General features: G+C 41.7%; 1 protein-coding gene across 2 annotated transcripts in view; it reads right to left on the bottom strand.

Moving 5' to 3' along the window:
* Positions 1 to 1,679: 1,679 nt before the first annotated feature.
* The window catches only part of ELAC2 (elaC ribonuclease Z 2), a 2,146,582-nt gene continuing 2,128,128 nt past the window's right edge, over positions 1,680 to 20,133 (bottom strand). For both annotated transcript variants that reach the window (XM_044068145.1, XM_044068146.1), the window contains exon 24: positions 1,680 to 2,321. In XM_044068145.1, coding sequence (XP_043924080.1) covers positions 2,034 to 2,321 — 288 coding nt within the window. In that variant the 3' untranslated portion in view covers positions 1,680 to 2,033. The remainder of the gene's footprint in view (positions 2,322 to 20,133) is intronic.

Genomic DNA, 20,133 nt, shown 5'->3' on the forward strand with positions numbered 1-20,133 from the left:
TATATATATATATACACACGCACACATATACACATACATACACAGACACAATACATACATTTTATATCTATATATATATATATATATATATATATATATATATATATATATATGGGTCTACCTATTATCAAAAGCCCACTTCACCAAACTTCTAAAAAACGGGATGTCTTTGACAAACATTTACTTGCACAAACAATCAGATCAGCAGAATTTTACTCCGGGAAAGTAACCACTTGTCCACCATGGTGAACTTAGCCCTTTTCCCCACTGTAGTGCAATCTTGGAGTTGTTATATTTAGTTGGGGGTTGAGTGGACTTGATTTGTTTCAGTTTGGGTATTTAGTCATGCTGGCCAATTGGTTACTTTCCCGGAGTAAAATTCCAGTGATCCAAGAGTTTGTGCAAGTAAGTATTCAGAGAAGTCATCCTGGTTTTTAGAAGTTCAGTGAAGTGGGTTTTCAATAATAACCGGTAGCTCCATATATTTGACTCTTCAATTTAGTTAACACCAAAATGTCAACAGCTGCTTGCTCAACCACAGCTGGTCGACACGTATGTTAGATTGACAATTCCCGGGTGGGAGCCTATTTCTTTTCCCGGGGATTTGTGCAATCTAGGAGTTAGTATATATAATTAGCAGGAGGTGTGGGTGGGTGCAGGGGTGCTTGCCCCATTGCAAAAATGTTATTTGTTTGCATGCAGTGGGGATTTTCCTTACGCATGCGCAGTTGTTGATGTTTTAGTTGTCAACTTTTTTGTGGTTGACATTCTTGATGTTAATATTTTGCTGTGTTGACCAATCCATACACATAGACACACATGATTGAATGGACATAATGCTGACACCAGTTTGGTCGACACAGATAGATGGTCAACAGATGTGATAATCCCCGGGTAGGGGAACATTCCCTTTCCCCAAGGATTGTGCGATCTCTGAGTTGGCATCTATAGTTATAAGGCATGGGGGTGTTGGTTCAGTGCACTTCATCACATGCAAAATGTTTTGTCAAACTGCCAGTTCATCATAGGATGCTACCATTTTGCAGGATCGTGATACAGTGAGGTGTGGGATTTTGCCCTTTCCCCATTGTTTTTCAATGTCAGAGTTAGTATATATAATTAACAGGGAGTGTGGTGGGTGCAGGGAGCTTGCTCTCTGCATAAAACGTTTCTTTTTTGATTGACTGAGATTCAACCATTTGAGTTTGATATAGTGCAAGAAGATTTAGTGAGTTGGTGATGTAGTGAAATACACACATAAAAAATATATGTATATATATAGTGTGTGTGTTTGTGTGTGTCAGAATGCTTTCTTTTACACTTAAGACAAATTAAACATTATTATTCTATTTTGAATGCTTTAGATAAAAACTTTGTCAGCTTAAATATTTACATTCAGTAACCATAACACATTTGCTTCAATAAAATTAACTGTTGAAGAGGTAGTAAGATTTTCAATAGGTTGTAAAATACTGCCAACAATTTAGAGTACCACAAGTCATACAAAAATATGAAACATGAAGTACAATTCTGAAATGCTAGTCAACAACAAATCTGCAAAGAAATATTGTTAATATTTTCTAAAAAATACTAGCACTACAATAATCTAAATCCAAACAAAATACTGAAGAAACAAGTAATGGCTTGAATAACCACATTCATAAAAGATAATCCAACAGTATTAATTAAAATGTTTTATTTTTATCAGAGCAACTGTGTAACTGAGGAAGCCGTTTTGGCAAACAGCTGGGTCATTTTGCTTAAGGGAGACAGAAGTAATTTTAATTCATTACATGAACAGTAATTTGCTTAATAAATACATATCAAACATAACAGTTCCTCAGTGCAGTTTATATAAAAGACACTAAACCACACTGCATATGAAAAAGAAGTAAAAGTTGAAAATCCAAATGGGTGGATAGAAATGTAATAAAATAAGAATTTATATACCTTCAAAGCCTCCCACTTAAAATAAGTATATTTATAATATTTACTGTACATTCAAATTTACAAACATAATGTTTATTGTGTTATCAAATGATTTTTAATTTCTTGTTTTCTAAATCCTGGCAATTGTCTTCTCGGTCCCGTTTTTTAGTACTGAATTCTGTAGGATTCCTTAACTCCTCAGTAACTGACAACTGCTGCCTCTGTTTGACATTATTCTCCAACTCTTGTTTAACATCCAAAACAGGCTGTACTTTCATTAGTTTCATTTCTCTCTTCTCTCTTCTTTCTTCCATTTCTTCTATCTCTTCAGCAAATAGAGCCTTAAGTGAAGGAATAAGTTTGGGAATTGCTCCAAAATCCGCAAGACGAACCTAAGAAAAAATATTCAACATATACTGTCACTGGTGCATGTATTTATTACCACATAAAATTAGTAGGCTGTTAAAATCATACAAAAACAGGAAAGAAGCAAGTATTCTTACAAAACTAACCAATGGTTTTGTGGCTGCGTACAATAAACTCCCTCCCTGTATCCAACAAAAGGCATGCCTGTGATATGCTTATAAAAATGCAGATGCTAGTGAGACTGTTTCTCTTTATTATTCAATAAGCCTAAGTATCGTCAGCTAACCAGATACAGCTGCACCTCTTCTTTAATCAAACACCTTTGCATTTATCTGGATATTTACACTCCACCTCCATCTTTGGCAGTGTACCCCAGAAAATCAGCACCATGTCCTCCAAAAAAAGTAACTTTTTTTTCTGCTATGGGCTGTAGAAAAAAATGAAATGGAGAAAGAAAAAATAAGTTATGAACTCACCATAACGTTCCATCTGAGTAGTTCTACTTCATTTGTCTTCAAGTTTTGGGATACTGGATCTGTATCAGATCCGAGATGGCAATCTCACTAGCATCCGCTCCAAGCTCCTCCCCTTACCCATAATACACCTCCACTACCTTCCAACCCCCAGATGGAGTTTGCTGACCCTTATACTGTTAACCCAACCTGAAAAATACTTTAAGACCTACAACTGCAGCCCACAGGCTGTTCATATGACAAGGTCAGGGGGAAGGAGGGAGGGACGGTTGAAGACAAATGAAGTAGAACTAGTCAGATGGAATGTTATGGTGAGTACATAACTTCTTTATCTGAAGTAGTTTACTGCATTTGGTCTTCAACTTGTGGGACAGAGTCCCCAGCTACTGAACTCCTGGGATGCCCTCATGGAAGGATATTCCAGAGCACTGCAGAATCAAAGGATGCTCTCCTTCTAGAAGTCAAATCCAATATGTAGTGAGAAATAAAGGTATAAGATGAGGACCAAGTAGCTGCAGAAAAAATATCATTCAATGAGACTCTATACCAAAAGGCTGCAGAAGTAGCCATGGACCTAGTGGAATGAGCTTTCACCTGACCCGCAGGAGACACACCTTTATCCTTATAGACCCGAAGGATGCACGAGGAAATCCACCTAAAAATAGTGACCTTGGAGATAGTTTTGCCCAAAAAGGGTTTAGAGAAGGACACAAACAACTAATCTGATTTGTGGAAATTTTTGGTCCTGTGTAAATAAAATCGTAACTGTCTATGAACATCCAACAAGTGGAGTTTGTATTCCATTTTGTTAGCAAAATTTGGGAAGAAAACAGGCAAATTAATGGTCTGATTGATGTTAACTTGTGATGCAACCTTAGAAAGAAAGGACGGATTGTTCTGAAGGGAAACGCTATCTTTATGGAAAATCATATATGGAACTTTGATGGGCAAGGTTTGCAGTTCTGAAACCCTTTTAGTAGAAGTAATGGCCACCAGGAATGCTGTTTTCCAAGATAAGAATTTTAGATCTGAGGTTGCAGCAAGTTTAAAAGGCACAGCGACCAAAGCTTGAAGTAGCATAGTAAGGTCCCATGGAGGAACAGGATCCTTGACTGGGGGGATGTAACAGAAAGGTTCCTTTTATAAAGACTTTACACAGTCTGGAGGAGGCCAGTGAAGCCGAATTCTCACCCATATGAAAATGAGAAATGGCAGCCAACTGAACTTTTATAGTAGAAGCACTAGCTCCCTGTTGAAAAATATTGACTAGGAAATCAAGAATGGCAGAAATAGGGGCCGTGAAGGGGTATAAACTCCTTTTGAGAAGCCCAAAAGGAAAAACGTTTCCATTTGCTGCAGTAAACCTTCTGGGTTGAAGACTTATGAGCAGCCACCAGAACAGACCTGACTGAAGAGGATAATCCAGGAGTCCTAGCGATCATGGGAACTGGAGCAGCCAAGCTGTGAGCTTCAAACTGTCCAGGTTCGGATGAGGAACCCCCAATGGGTGTGAAATCAGATCCTGAATGGAATCCAAGATCCAGGGTGGAGCCAGAAGGTGAGACCAAAGGAATGGAAACCATATCTGGCAAGGCCAGACGGGGCAATGAGGATCAATTTGCTCCCCAGTCGACGAGTAGAAACCTCGGAATAAGAGATACTGGAGGGTAAGCATACAGAAGACCGGGAGGCCAAGCATGGATTAGAGCATCTCTGGGGGACTCCTCCGGCAGGGGGTTCAGAGTGAAAAACTCACTGCACTTCACATGGGAAGGAGATACGAAGAGATCGCAGCAAGGCTGACCCCACTTCAGGAAGATCTGCTCCGTTACTGAAAGATTCAGAGACCACTCGTAAGGCATCAGAATAGTCAGACTTAACCTGTCCGCTAGAACGTTGGACCATCCCAGAATGTGCATTGCTATGAGAAAACGACTGGTGGAGATCGCCCATTCCCACACTCTCATGGCCTCACGACAAAGGGAGTAAGATCTGGTCCCTCCCTGTTTGTTGATGTACCAGACCACTGACATGTTGTTTGACTGAACTGCAATGGTTCCCACAGGAAGAAAGGCATGAAGGGCCTACAATGCCAAAAGGACCGCCCTCATCTCTAGAATGTTTATGCGCAAGCTGGTCTCTACAGGGGACCACATGCCTTGGACTGTCCTGCCCGAACAATGCCCTCCCCACCCGAGTTGGGAGGCATCTGTGGTCACTGTGGCTTGGACAGAGGCTGAAACAAAGGGTCGTCGTCCCTCAAAGATCTCCGGAGAGCACATCCACCACAGAAGGGACGACCGACAGACTCGACTGAATAGTATTGGATACGATAATGGAAGTTCCAACAGGGACCATTGTACAGCTAGTGTCCACTGTAGAATTCTCATATGTAACTGGGTGCACAGAAGAAGCGTTATGCGTTAGGGGAAACTCAGCGAGCTCCTTGACCAGGTCGCACTGGAGTCTTGTAATGTGGGCCAGGCAGTTCAGTGCAGTAATGGAAAAGGTTGCTGACGCATAAACCCGCTTCCTTAAGTGGTCCATCATCCGCGACTCTTGGTCAAGAGGATGAACCAAGGAACTCTTCTTGGGCTAGTTCCTTTTTTGTGGCTGCTGCTACCACCATAGTATCTACGGGGGAGCCCTTGCTCTATGCTGGCCTATCTGATGGTGGACTCAAGATCTTAGGTCATTTAGGGATTGGTTCCATGGTATCCGTTTCCTTCCAGGCCCACAAGGTGACCAGGTCCACCAGGGGATCTGCGGGAGGGGCACCCTGGAAGTAGATGGGCCCATTCCAAAACCCTCCAGGAACACAGACTCGTCAGAAGAAGGTTTGGGGGTGGACCAACCTCCCCGTTGGTGAAGAATTTTCCAAGTGCCTCCTCTTACATGTATGCTTGTGAGGCACGTCTCTGGTGGGGCTCTCCGGGGGGGGGGGGACACGCAAGCCACTTGTTCCTCAGGGGGAACCGTCTGGGGCTCGTTGAGCACAGGCTGTTCCTCTGGTAAAATGATGGGATTTGTGGATAGAGCTGAGGGGCTCGGGGCAAAGTCCAAGGGGGATAGTCAAGGGTCTCGATCCAGCGGAGAGAACCCTTTCTATCATGTTGAACGCCAAGGGAGAACGAACCTCCTGGGGAACCAATATGGAAGCTGGTCTCCCCGTATCTGACGTGAGAATCTGAGCAGAGCCCAAAGTGGAGCCGATGAAAAAAGTTCCGCTCCCTCAGATCCGACAGAGCCACTCTGATCCGAACTGCTCAGATCTGACATGCTCCAGGCAGCTGTCGGCATTGAGGAAGCAGGTACCATCGGAGCCAACCAACTGACCAACGCCATTCTCAGATCAGAGTACTCCAAACCCGGTGGATGGATCGGAGAAGGAGAAATCGGTGTAAAAAAGGAAGCAAGCTCCCTCCTCCAGAGTGAGAAGGGACTGGCAAATCTCCCATCTGGATCAGAGGAAGAATGAACCTCATCATTTTATCTGTGTCAACTTCTGATTGTGACTGCAGCTGAGGATGAGGCAACCACCTCAGAAGTGGGAAGAAGCCCTTTCAGGGCCAACTTAGCCTTCCTATCTTTGATAGTGCGCAGATTAAAACTCACACATAGAAAGCAGTCAGTATTTAGGTGGGCAATGCCCAAGCACATTACACAAAGAGTGTGGCCATCTGCCGGAGACAATTTATGGGCACACTCAGTGCACCTTTTGAACACAGGCTTATCAGCCATGCTTCTATCCAGCCACTCAAACAAGAGAAGGGAAAAAAAGGAGAGAAAAATTACCAGTTTTCCCACTCAAACCACTCACCACACACTCAAGTCACACAGAACACACTGGAGGGGGGGGGGGAGCAAAGCACACTAACAAACTAATGCTAAATTACAAGATTCAATTCACAACGCACCAGCGAGGGGAGGAGAAGAGGGAACCTACATTAAAACACTACACTAATATTCCAGAGAAAAAAGCTGCTTAAAAGCAGAAAAACCCACTCACTACTCTGAAATCAGGAGATCACGATGCTTCAGCAAGCTGCGGCAAACGAGATCTGGGGGTTGGAAGGTAGTGGAGGTGTATTATAGGTAAGGGGAGGAGCTTGGAGCTCAGAGCCAATGCCAGTGAGACTGCCGGACTGGATCCGATACAGATCCGGTATCCCACAGGATCAAGACCAAATGAAGTAAACTACTTCAGATCTGTAGTACAACTTGAGTTAATCGAAATGACTGCCAGTGTGTGGACTCCAGATTTTACAGCTTCAAAATAAACAAATATCATCGCAACTTCCATGTTTCTAACAAACAATGCATTTTTTATTGCTCCTTCTAAACTCCAAGAAATAATGGCTCTTATGTAACCCTTTAAAATGTAGGAAAGGTGTCCATCTGTATTGTTGGGGCACTAGTTCAGGAACAATTCCAGGGTACCACAGAGCCAAAAGTGAAACGATCTCAGACTCTGATGAAGTGCCTTCCTTCCTAGATGTCTTCTGTTCAATTTCAATGTAATTTGCTGACAAGCCGCTGGTACAAGATAAAATCTATGGCATCATAATCTGCATGTACAAATGTTAACAGGCTCTAGTAAAGAGTTTGGGAAATGCATCCACTCCTGTGTTCTCATATATACATATATCTGGGGGTTGTGCAAAAAAAGGCTTCATGGGTTAAAATAATGGCTAGCCAGAGAATAGATTCACAGGTTCATAGATTAGTACTAGTCTTATTGCCTTGTTGGCCATTTTAAGCCTAGCCAATTATCCCATGTGAGAATCAAACCTTGCACCTTGTGTCTGTAAGGTAAACACTATTACCATTCTGCCATTCCTGCACTCTGCTGGACCTAAAAAGACATTCTGATTTGTGAAAACATCACCACCCCTACACTCTGGCATTTCTCCAAGGGAATAGTGAGGGCAATGACTAGGAGGAGGAGGAATGATAAGTGGACAATTAATCACTGCCAACCAAAAGAAAAATCAATAGTAAATCTGGCAGCTGGTGCAGAGGGTTTAGGCTGTGAGCTGTAGTTTCTGTTGTACACAGTTTGATTCCCTCACCCCTCATTTAGCTGTTATGTGATCTTAAGAAATTCACTTAACCACAAAGTACTTGTGGCAACTGGGCTGGACTCCTCCATGGTCCTCTCACTACAAGCTGAGTAACCACCTATGAACCTACAAAAAAATGCAAAAAGCACTTGTACAGCACTTCTAAATGGATAAAACAATGAAACAAGAAAACCTAAAAAAACATCAGGTCATATGAATTACAAGGATACGAAGACTCCTCAGTGGCATTTAGTATGAATGCAGTTTTAAGGTCTTCATCTAGTAAAAAGTGGTACCAAACAGTCCAAGTAACATTGCCTAGAATTCATTCAAAATCATTCTTGGCAGGCCTGCAATACAGAGTAAGGTGCTAAAAACATAAAGGTCTGCTTAAAACTAAATCTGTAGAAATACCTTAAAACTTCAATTAATATTTACAGTTTTACGTATCATTTTAAAGAATTTAATTATGTTTTGCCACTGTATTATATGTTATTAGACTTGTAAAAGGGCTTATGAATGGAGTCCAAAATACTGCTTCACTTGTGTGATTGAATATACAGAAAACATTACTTAAATTGGTGGGCCCTATTCTTTACAGAGCTAGTAGTGCAAACTGCTTTACTTGAAATTTATTTAAAAAGTAATAAACATTTGTTACATAGAAACTGTACAGTTGTGCAAGATACTCATCATAAGTATGGATCTTGGAGGAGAGGGCAATGCAATAATAAATTAGATTTGAAACTACCTCTTTTGATTTCTGCTGATCTGGCTAGTTTTTCACAGCTGTTCTTATTCTTTATGAAGTCTAAAGAAGGTTCATTAGTACCTTAACAGACTCGGTATGCAGCACAAAGCGTGTATAAAAAAAGAGTTGATATACACTCTCTCTGGCTACTCGATCCTTGTCACACAGAAAAAAATTGTGATGGTCATAGACAAATCCACAGTGACTGCATAAAAAGAAAAAAAGTCTGCAGAATATCTGTAAAACTGAGGTATATTGAACTCGATAAACATGATAATACATTAAGTGTGGTGTTAACTATCTAGAAAGTTTGCATTTAGGGGAAAGAAGAGGAAAACTTTACTGTTACTGTGACCACTCTTCAAAGATCTACTGTAAAGTTAAGTATCTTGCATAGCTGTACTACCTTTTTTTAGGGAGAAGTTATTGTAACAATAAATAACACCTGGGTATCATCACAAAAAGTGCATGGTTGCCCTGGGGTTAAAAGGATCCCTCGCAACACAATGCTGCCAGCCCTGTCCTGCTTTCAAACTGAACCATCTTCATTTTTGGGGAATTTACTTTAGCACATGTAGCTTTTTCTAAAATGCCTTGGGGAAACGCTGCTGCCCTTGAGTTTTTAAGCATGTTCTGCAATGGTCTGTTACAGTTATCATTAAAAAAAACCCCATAAAAACAAGCAATATTATGGGCCAACTAAAAACAATGCCATGAGCCAAACACTTTGACAAAGCTTGTTTGGAAATAGGCAGGTCTTTATAAAAAGAAAATAAAAAGCTGATCTACTTTTCTAAAAGAAAGAGCTCTCCTGATGTAATTATGTCTGCTATTTTTAGACAACGCACCCTCTTCACTCAAGTAGGTTGGATTGAAATTTGGAAGCTAACAACATTAGTTGACAGATACAATACAAACAACTGAAGACATAAAGGAGGGATTATTTTTCAAGATACCTTTATTCATTATGAAGTACTGTATGAGGTTTGCTCATCAGGGATAAGCAAATGCAATTCTTCTATATGAGGTGACTGCTACTATAAACAGTACTTTGAGGGAAAAGTAATGAACATCCACTGAATTAGAGATGGTTCAAGTGGAATTAAATTTAACCTTTTCCAACAATGAAATTCAAATCCAAGGGAGAAGAAAAAAAGTTATGTACTCACCATAACATTCTGTTTGTTGTCCATCTCGACCTTCATTCTTACATGTGAGTTCGGAGCTGATCCTCGGCTCCGACTCGGCTGATTACAGAAGCTCGAAGTCTCTAAGTTGGCTCGTGGCAAGGTAGGTATCCCATCATGCAGTGGTATCAATCCTCAGAGGTTGTTTGCTGCAGACTATAATAGAAAATAGTTATAACTGTACCCTCAGGTAAAAGAGAAACAATAATGAAAGGTCTCCAACATAAAGTTTGTTTGTGTCTTTCGGCTTTTCCCGGTTAGGGGTCGCCACAGTGGAATTCCGGTCCGATAATGATTGGTAGTTGATTTTTACGTGCCGAGTTACCAGCCCTGATGCACAACCTTCAACGAAGGTACACCCATTCATGCATGTCCCACGGAGAAGATGCTCTAGCTGAGAATCAAACCGGACAGCGTCTTAAGAGCAAAAATTTTCCTACCAGGTCCTCTAGGATTATTTGGACGGGGGTAGGTGGGATCATAAGAATGAAGGGCAAGATGGACAACAAACGTGGAACATTATGGTGAGTACATAACTTCTTTATGTTATGTTGTCCTATCTCACCTTCATTCTTACATGTGGGACAGCATCCCTAGCACCTTTTTCTTGGGTGGCTCACGGGAATACACACTTGAGCACTGTGGAACCAAAGGAAGCTCTGTCCCTGGAGGCCAAATCAACTTTGTAATGAGTGATAAAAGTATGTGAGCTAAGCAGTGGATGTTGCTACTGACCTGGTTGAGTGACCTCTAACTTTGAAGGGGAGTTCCTTGTTATTGGAGGAGTATATAAAAGTTGTGCAATTGGAAAGCCAATTAGATAATGTGATTTTAGAGACTGGCATACGCTTTCTTGCCTCTGAAAAGGATATAAACAACTGATCTGACTTCCTGAATTCTTTAGTTCTATGGAGATAGAACCTAAGTTGTCTATGCTCATCAAGTTGAAGTCTGTATTCTGCCTTGTTGTATGGTTAGGGAAGAACACTGGAAGCTCAACAGATTAGTTAATATTAGATTGAGAGCAAATCTTAGAGACAAAGGACGGGTTAGTTCGAAGTGAAACCCTGTCTTTATGGAAAATCAAATAGGGCGGTTTGACTGAAAGTGCTTGTAGCTCTGAAACTCTTCTAGCTGAGGTTATAGCTACCAGAAAAAAAATGTTTTCCAAGAGAGGAACTTTAGATTGCAAGTGGAGGAAGGTTCGAAGGGTGGTAAGGTTAAGTGCGATAGGACAAAGTTTAAGACCCAAGGAGGGACAGGTTCTTTAAATGGAGGTCTCAGTAATGACGTGCTTTTCAAAAATGCTTTACACAGTCTATGGTGCCATCAAGTTAGGTGTATGCTGTCCTAAGTGGAAATTGGAAATAGCTGCTAGCTGGACTTTAATTGTAGCAGTGTCTGAGCCTTGCTGGAAGAGTTCCAAAAGGAAATCCAAAACTTCAGAAATTGGGGCAGTGAAGGGGTCTATGTTTCTGGTCTGCGCCCAGAAAGAAAATTTTCCATTTACTAGTATATAGTTTTCTGGCAGAAACCTTATGAGAGGATAACAAAATTTGTTTTACTGCTGGAGTGAAATCCTGAAGCCTGACTAAAGTTGGAAGTACAGCAGTCAAGCTGTCAAGTTAAGTTAAGGGTGTGGAGAGAAGGATGGAGCGTTCCTGACGTGTGTCAGCAGGTCTGGGAACTGGCCTGAGAAAGGGGAACCAAATCTGACGAGGCCAACATGGAGCAATGAGAATCTTCTTGCTTCCCAAGGATTTTGCTTTCTGAATGACTTTTGATACGAGGGGAAAAAGTCCCAAGGGCCAATTGTGAACAAATGCATCTCTCGGTGCTTCCCCCAGAGGGGGGATTAGGGCAAAGTAGCTGCTGCATTTGGCATTCATAGGAGTGGCAAAAAAATCGCAGCAAGGCTGGCCCCATTTGCGAAGATCTCTTCCAGTATGTTCTGATTTAGAGACCACTCGTGAGGCATCAATATTGCCCTGCTGAGCTTGTCGGCTATCACACTGGACTTTCCCAGGATGTGCGTTGCTACTAGAAAGTGTTGGGAAGAGACTGTCCACTGCCAAACCCTCAGAGCCACTTGACAAAGTGGGTATGATCTGGTTCCTCCCTTTTTGTTTATATACCATACCGCTGACATATTGTCTGACTGGATTGCAGTCGTCCCTACAGGAAGAGAGTTGTGGAGTGCTTAGAATGCCAGAAGTACTGCTCTAGAACACTGATGTGCAAATGGGCCTCGTGTTCTTGCCATATGTCTTGGACTGCCTTTCCTAGGTAATGCCCCCCCCCCCCCAAAAAAAAAAATCTGGGAAGCATTCGTGGTCACAGTAGCAACAGGTTGATGTGGAACGAATGGTCTCCCAATGGTTAACTCGTTAGACTGAATCCACCAATGAAGATCCTTCTTGCAAGTTTCTGTTATTAAGATTAGGTGAGATAGAGGAAGTCCCTGAAGTGGTCACTGGGAGAACAGTAACCACTGCAGAATTGCCGTGTGCATCCTGGCTAAAGGAACAAGGGTTATGGTTGAGGCCATTGTTCCCAAAAGTTTAAGCACTATCTTTGCTTTGACCATGTGTTTAGGAAGAAGAAGCAATATTTGTTGTTTGAGATTTGCAATTCTGTCGGCAGGAAGGCGAGCCATCATCAAAACCATGTCTATTTCTATGTCTATAAAGGTGATATGTTGACAGGGCAACAAGGCAGATTTTTGCAAGTTTATTGTAATGCTGAGCACAAATTTGTAGGGTCATGTTTCTGGCCTGTTGAAGTAGATGCTTGGTGGTAGCAGTTAGGAGCCAGCCATCCAGGTACAGAAACACTCGGAATCAAAGACGTCTCAAGTGAGCTGTTACTACTGCCATGCATTTGGTGAACACTCTGGGGGCTGTAGTGAGACCAAAGGGCAGAGCACGAAACTGATGGTGACTGGCTCCCAGCCGGAAGCGTAAGTGACTCCTCGATGCTCTGTCCATTTTTATGTGGTAGTACGCATCTTGGAGGTCTATTGAGCACATCCAATTGTCTTTCCCTAAAAGGTAAGTATCGACTGCAGTGTCACCATTCAGAACTTGGACTTCTTGACTGACTTGTTTAGTTTGCCGAGATACAATATTGGTCTCCAGTCCCCTGTTCTTTTTGGTACTAAAAAGAATCTTGAGTAAGTTCCAAATCATGTTTGGTCTGTGGGGATGGTTTGGATGACTTTTGTTTAGCATCTTTTGGATTTCTATGGTTGCTTTATCCCTGAGATTGGGTGGAACATCCAGGATTTTCCTGGTTCAAGGAGGGGGGTAGGAAAAAGGTATGAGGTATCCTCTGGATATTATGTTTTGTACCCACTTGTCTTTTGTGATGATGTGCCAGGCTTCTGGGTACAAAGATAAACATCCCTGACTGGCTCTAGAGTAGCACAGTCGGTCCTCCTTTCAGGAGAGCTGATAGGGACGTCCGCGAAAGAAATCACGGTTGTCCTGGTTTTGCGGGCCCCCTCTGCCTCTGGGATGGCATCTACCATTATTTCCTCCCCCTCTGCCCCTGGGGAAGGAATCACCTCATGCGTCTGGGAGAAATCTCTGGGATTTCTTGAACCACATCTTACTGCCTTTCTGCCCTTTTGGGTAGGGTCTTGAAGGGACGGAAAAACATACTCCAACGGCAGAGAGTTTTCCCTTCCTGCTTGCATCTAGTGAGTGTATCCTTAATTTTTGGTCCAAAAAGTGAGGAACGGTCAAAAGGGGCATTAGTGAAGGTAGACTTAAAGGGTTCCACAAAGTTACGCAAGCACATCCAGGAGGGTCTCCTAAGGGAAACTTCTGAACCCGCTGCCCTACTTGCTCCATCAGCTGTGTATGATATCAGTCTCATGGAGGAATCCACTATGGAGTTTAAGGTGGATAACTGAGTGGCAACCTTTTCTGGTACCCTCACAGTTGAAGTACCTTGTAGAGTATCTCCTAGTTCCTTCAGGAGATTTCTCTGAAGCCTTGCAAAATGGGTCAGATAATTCAGCGATCTAAGGGTAAAAATTGCTGAAGAAAAAATACGCTTCCCATATCTGTCCATCGCCCGAGCCTCTGTTCAGCGGATGGACAGATGAGGATGTCTCTGCAATCTTCTTCTTGGTGGTTGCTGCCACCACCATAGCATCTACCGGCACATCTTTAGTCAAGAAATCTTTTTTCCTCGGGGGCTGACAAAAACTTGTTTGGTCTCCTAGCGACTGGCTCCGTCATGTCAGGTGATTCCCACGCCTTTCGACTGACCAAGTCCATGAGCTTGTCGAAAGGTGAGGACACCAAAGAGACTGAAGGCTTAGATCCGAAAGCCTTCGGGTACACAGACTCCTCATCAGAAGGGGTGATGGTAGTCCAGCTGCCTCTCTGTTTTAGGCTCTCAAGGATATCTGCAAAGGAGATATCATCAGATGATGACTGTGGGGACCCTTCTGACTCCTTGAGGTCAGTGTCAGAGGTGACAAGAGTCATCAGGGGAGTCTACATGCTTCCTCTTGCATGTTTTCTTCAAGGAAGCTCCTCAGAAGGGTATTCTGGGTAGGTCTTGGAAGAATGGGGATCACCCAGAGGGTGTTACTGAGGTTGCGGATCTCTGCTGTCCTGTGGATAGGGTGGTGCCAAGACAGAAGTCGGTGCTTTTGGGGGAAGATTAGCATCCTTGTGTAGAGCTGTAGATTTGGCCAGCATGCTCATCAGCTCGAAGGCCAAGTCCCCCGGTTCCAAGGACACCACCAGTTCCAAAGAAGCAGAGGTAGTTCGCCGGTTCCAAGGAGATCGGCTCCTTAGCCGATGTATGAGCCGACGCACCAAGAGGTAGACTCAGAACCGAAGAGGCTCGGGTCCGAGAATCTCCCTCTGTGCCAACCGGTGAACTTTAACTCCTAGACACTACGGACGGCACCAAGAGTGTCGGAGCAGATATCGGTTCTGGTAAGGCCTCATGGGGTGCTGGAGCCAAAGGTTCTACTGCAAGCGGTACTGGATATTCTGGCTCCAATAGACCGATATGGCTTGGAGGAGGAACAGTAATGGATGTCAAAGATTTAGACAGCTCTGAGGCCAGCTTGGCAGGAACCGAGAGCAGATCTGCCAGCCCCGGCACCTTCAAGAGTCTGTGCACCACCCTCTCTACATCTTCATCCGATAGGCTCCTAAAGGACCTGGAGGAATGGGTTGGAGAGTGAGATCTTTGAAAAATAGGTGATCTCACAGTAGGGGAGACAGGTGGAATAGCTGTTGATCGGCTCCGAGCTAAGGAATTCTTTTTCGGCTCCAAAGTTCTTAGAATCGATATAGGCATGTCAACTGTAATAACCTCATTCGACTTCGAAGGCAGTGGAGCTGATGAGGTGGGCGTCTTAGTTTTTGGTATTTTTTCAGGAGGTCCAGATTTCTCAGAGGGCAATGGAGATGGCCTTTTAACGGTCTTTTCTTTCCTGCTAGAGGGAGACTTTGTAGATTGTGAGGAAGAACTATCTATATCTTCCTCAAAGGAGATCTTTCAAAATCAGTTTGTTTTTCCTTTCTTGAAGGACTTTTGAGCTAAATGAGTGACAAAAAGTACAAGTCTCTTGTAAGTGAATGGCCCCCAAACAGTAGACACACACACTATGCCCGTCTGTTCTGAACATTTTTCAAGTACATTTTTGACATTTTTTAAAACCCGAAGGTTTATGAAGAAAAAGACAAGCTATATATATAAAAACACATAAGAAAAAGTTTAACTTAGCCACGGTCAAGAAGAGCACTTCTGAACTTGTAAAGTGGCAAACGAGATCCGAGGATTGATACCACTGCATGATGGGATACCTATCTTGCCACGAGCCAACTTAGAGACTTTGAGCTTCTGTAATCGGCTGAGTTGGAGCCGAGGATCGGCTCTGAGCCCACATGTAAGAATGAAGGTGAGACAGAACAATATAACATCATGTCTTCTCGGTGATCTTCAAATGCCAATCATTCTACACAGAAGAAGGGTTCCCTACAACCTTAATACTAGAACATGAGCATAAATCGCTGAAACACATACACTGATACATGAACATGCTAGGATGGACTCAGATAAGTGAAACAGCCCAGGACCTTTAATATTGGACCGTTTATGGGGTATAAGCCTTTATAAAATTCCAAGACATGGGTTTCTCCAACTTTTGAAAATGACATTTTCTGGTAGTTTTTTTTTTTTTTTTTTGCTTCTTTTAAGTTAAGAACTACATGGAAAAGAAAGCACTGTCCATAATTAGAATTTAATTTAACAATGGTTTGAGATTTCGGTAAAGCACTTTGCTATGCTCTGGGGTTAGTAGGGTCTTGTGTAGAGGTCACCAGCACATGTAAGAAATGTCAGCTGCATCATGACACAAAATCATATCCACTTTAGCAAAGATGACTATACGCATTACGTTTACCTTGTCTTGGATTGCTTTGAGTAGGAATTTCTGAAAGATTTGGAGTTGAGGAATGGTATACAAGAGGTCTTCAATCCATGGGGAAAGAAATGTAGTTATCATTCTTGCTGTATCATGATACACAAGTGAATACAAGGTCTGCAGGAAACTGGCAACAGCTCCACTTATGGTAGGCAATGAAATATTACACAATCTAATTTCCATTCATATGCTAAACAAACTGACTGTGGAGGGAGCCTGTCCAATGTCTGTTTTGACCTGGAAGATACACTGCTGAGAATTGGAAGCTATGCTGAATTAGTCAAGTTCTAGATCAGAAGCATTTTATGTTACTAAAAAGTCACTCTCATTTTTTTGCTGATGTATTTACTACAGCAGTGTCCCTACTGAGATTTAAGTGACCAGGTAGAGTGCTGTCCTGATAGGCCATCAGGGCTCCATATACAGTTCTTATTTTACTCAGGCTGATATGAAGTGAAAGGTTGAAAGTCATGCCCCAAACAAAATCTGAATTAGTCTGTGGTTTTCTACAGAGGCTCTAGATGATGGGACAGATGCATCCTTTTATAAAGGTTGGGTTGATATTTTTAACAATGAATTTGTTTAAATGATCACATCAGTGAAATAATGTGACTACTTCTGGAGAATTTACGGAATCTTTCCCTACATTTGACAGACCACTGAAATATTCTCATGTTTAGTCTTGCATGAGATACTAGGACAATAAAGGACAACATGTAATCAACAGCTCTTAAGTACTATTTTACTATAACACTATTTGGGAGAAATGTAACTGTCTCTCTGTTTAGTTAGCCTGAAGCAGGTAGCTTTCATCTGAACCAGGTTTAAAGTAGTTTCAGGAATGTTACTAAATAAACAAAAGACAGGTATGATTCTGTTTTATGATGCTCCCCAGAATTTGTATAAGCTGCAATGTAAATGAGGTGCAACTGTTCTTGCAAATTAACTAACAAGAAACACAAGTATAAAAGAGAGTGGCATTTGGTCTTCTGAGATGTACAAACAATTGTGCTTAACCTTGAATAATACTCTGTAGCTGGTATTGCAAAGTTAAAAAAAATGAAATGTGAATGAGCTACTTGAAACATAAGGAGTTGCCTGTGACATTGTCTTAATAGAGTATGAGGGTATGCATTTTTCATGCCCAGGTGTGCTATACAACAGTTCTTTCCTATAATGGAAAAAAACTTACCATTTGGAGATGCAAGATCAGTACATAGCTTAATTCTGACAAATGTAGGGCTGTTCTAATGTTGCTGTTTTTTTTCTACGGAGGAATGAGTAGTCTGGAATGAAAATCTTTGTCCCTTCCTATCCCACATGGAACCCACTGTACTGCATCATCAAAGGCAGAAAGAGGAAGTAGCTGTGAGGAATATGCACTAACTGGGGAAGCTAATGAAAATGTATAGTGTAACCCTAAAATGCTATTATTATAGTTGAACAGGAAATGATACTCTAAATGTCTCTGTAGTTGTACAGAATGAGATATAGTGGATCACTCCTTACTCAAGTCACCATGGTTATACCTACTTGCATCTTCCTTTTCCTCCCGATGTTATAGTAGCTTGGACATGTATGCAGGCAAACAACTGCTTTCTGTGAAAAGGTCTTGTTCTGGTGAAAAAATGTCTGCAGAATTACAAAGCCGAGGCACGACATATTTCAAAGAAGGCCTTATATCTTGGTTAATGTGTAGTGTAACCCCACCTCCCTCACCAAGCAAAGTCCGCGTAGGTTTGGGCATACCAATTGTGACTGTGATGGAGACATAGATTCATAGATTCATAGATTAGTACTAGGCTAACTGCCCTTGCGAGCCATTTTAAACCTAGACAATTATCCCCTGTGAGATTCAAACCCTGTACCTTGTGTCTGTAAGGCAAACACCTTAACCATTAGGCCATCCTCCCAACAGGCTGTCAGTGAATGCCATTCTTTTGCCTAAATACATCGTAATATATTTGTATATATTTTTTAAATGTTGACCAAGTACAGTTACATATATATGCACATACCTGTAATTCACTTTCTGCAAAATATTTATCTTTATTTTTTATAATGCTAAGTACGACTGCTGCTGTCACAGTGCTCTCATAATTTTACACAGAGGCATAGCGTACACTAAATGAAGTCCACCACATTTAAAGTACTTGATACTGCTCAGCCACATATGTTTCATGTACTGGTGCCACTATTTGACATGCATGCCTAATGGGATCTTTTTTTATGGTGATGAGGGGAAAAATAGGTTTTGGACAACAAAGTGAAGATATGTTCTTAATCTTGAATTCCATCTCCATTCTAATTCTTCTAAAAATGTTGTAGTATTACTATGTTAGTGACAAGGGGAATGAAAAACCTGGAAAAAAGAAAGGGCTTTGATCTTGGATTTAGACAATGCAGTATAAATGTATTTATATTGCATTTTATTTTTAACGGTGGCACTGTAACTCCATTTGCGTCCATTCCTTTCTAATTATTACTATTTTACTATGATATATCTCTCAACCTCTTAGTGCTAGAAATCTGTCAAAGCCTGACAACACGGGGGAACAATGCCCCAAAACAGGGACAGATTTTAAATACTGCTCTTATAAATTTAGAAAGTTGCTGGAATAACATGGTCTGTATTCAAAAGAAAATATGTACTCACCATAATGTTCCATCTGTATTATCAATCTTCATTCATACTTGACCAATGGGACTCTGTTCCAATTCTTGGGACCAGCTTGGCTGTTATACAGCTTGCACCAGACAAAAAAAAAAAACCTCTCAAGCTAAAACTCTACCCACAATGCCCCTCTCTCCATTACCTCAGATCGAGTTTGCAGCCAAAGTAAGTCAGAAGAACATATAAACAAAGGTAGAAGTGATCTCCAAGATCAAACCTATAGGTTCCCAGGACAAGTGTCCAACCCTCCAGGAAATCTACAGGAGGGGAAAAGAGGGTGGGATGTCAAGAATGAATGAAAATCAACAATACAGATGGAATGTTATGGTGAGTACATAATTTCTTTATCTGATATTGTCAATCTGCATTCATTCTTGACCAATGGGACAGAATCCCCAGCTACTTTACGTCCTGGATTGCCTTATGGAAGGATATTATTGAGAACCACAGAGCCAAAGGATGCTCTTCCCCTGGAAATCATATCTAATTTGTAATCAGTAATAAAGGTTATGAAGCGTAGCCCATGTTGCGGCTCTGTATATCTCGTCCATCTAAACTTTTGAATGAAAAACAGCTGACATGTCAACTGATCTAGTAGAAGGCACTCTTACAGGCACAGCTAACTTGTGGTTGTTATGATTACAAATGAAGGTAACACAATCTCTTAGCCATCTTGACAAGGTAATTTTGAGACAGATTTTCCCAGAGTTGGACCTGAAAGGGAAACAAATAGTTGGTCCAATCTTCTAGACTCTCTAGTCCTGTCGAGGTAGAAATATAATTGTCTATGAACATCCAGTAAATGCAAGCAATATTCACCTTTACTGGAAAAATTGGAGAAGAAAACGGGCAAATCAATAGTTTGCTTAGTATTTGATTCTGAGACCAAAGTATTTGATTCTGAGACCACCTTTGGAAGAAAGGAAGGGTTGACCCTTAACAAAACCCTATCCTTATGAAAAATCAGATATGGAGGTTTCACATATAATGCTTGAATTTCAGAAACTCTCCTGGCAGAAGTAATGGCTACTAGAAAAAGAGTTTTCCATGAGAGAAATTTGAGGTGGCAAGTCGCTTCTGGTTCAAATGGAGGAAGTACTGAAGATTGCAAAACCAGTGTCAGATCCTATAGAGCCATAGGATCCTTCAATGGGGGCATTAGATGTAAGGCACCTTTAAGAAAAACTTTGCATAAGCAATGGGAAATTAAAGAATTGTCATCCTAGCCATTGC

Source organism: Protopterus annectens, chromosome 4.part0 (genome assembly GCF_019279795.1).
Source record: "Protopterus annectens isolate FY-2018-M chromosome 4.part0, PAN1.0, whole genome shotgun sequence".
Taxonomy (NCBI): domain Eukaryota; kingdom Metazoa; phylum Chordata; order Ceratodontiformes; family Protopteridae; genus Protopterus; species Protopterus annectens.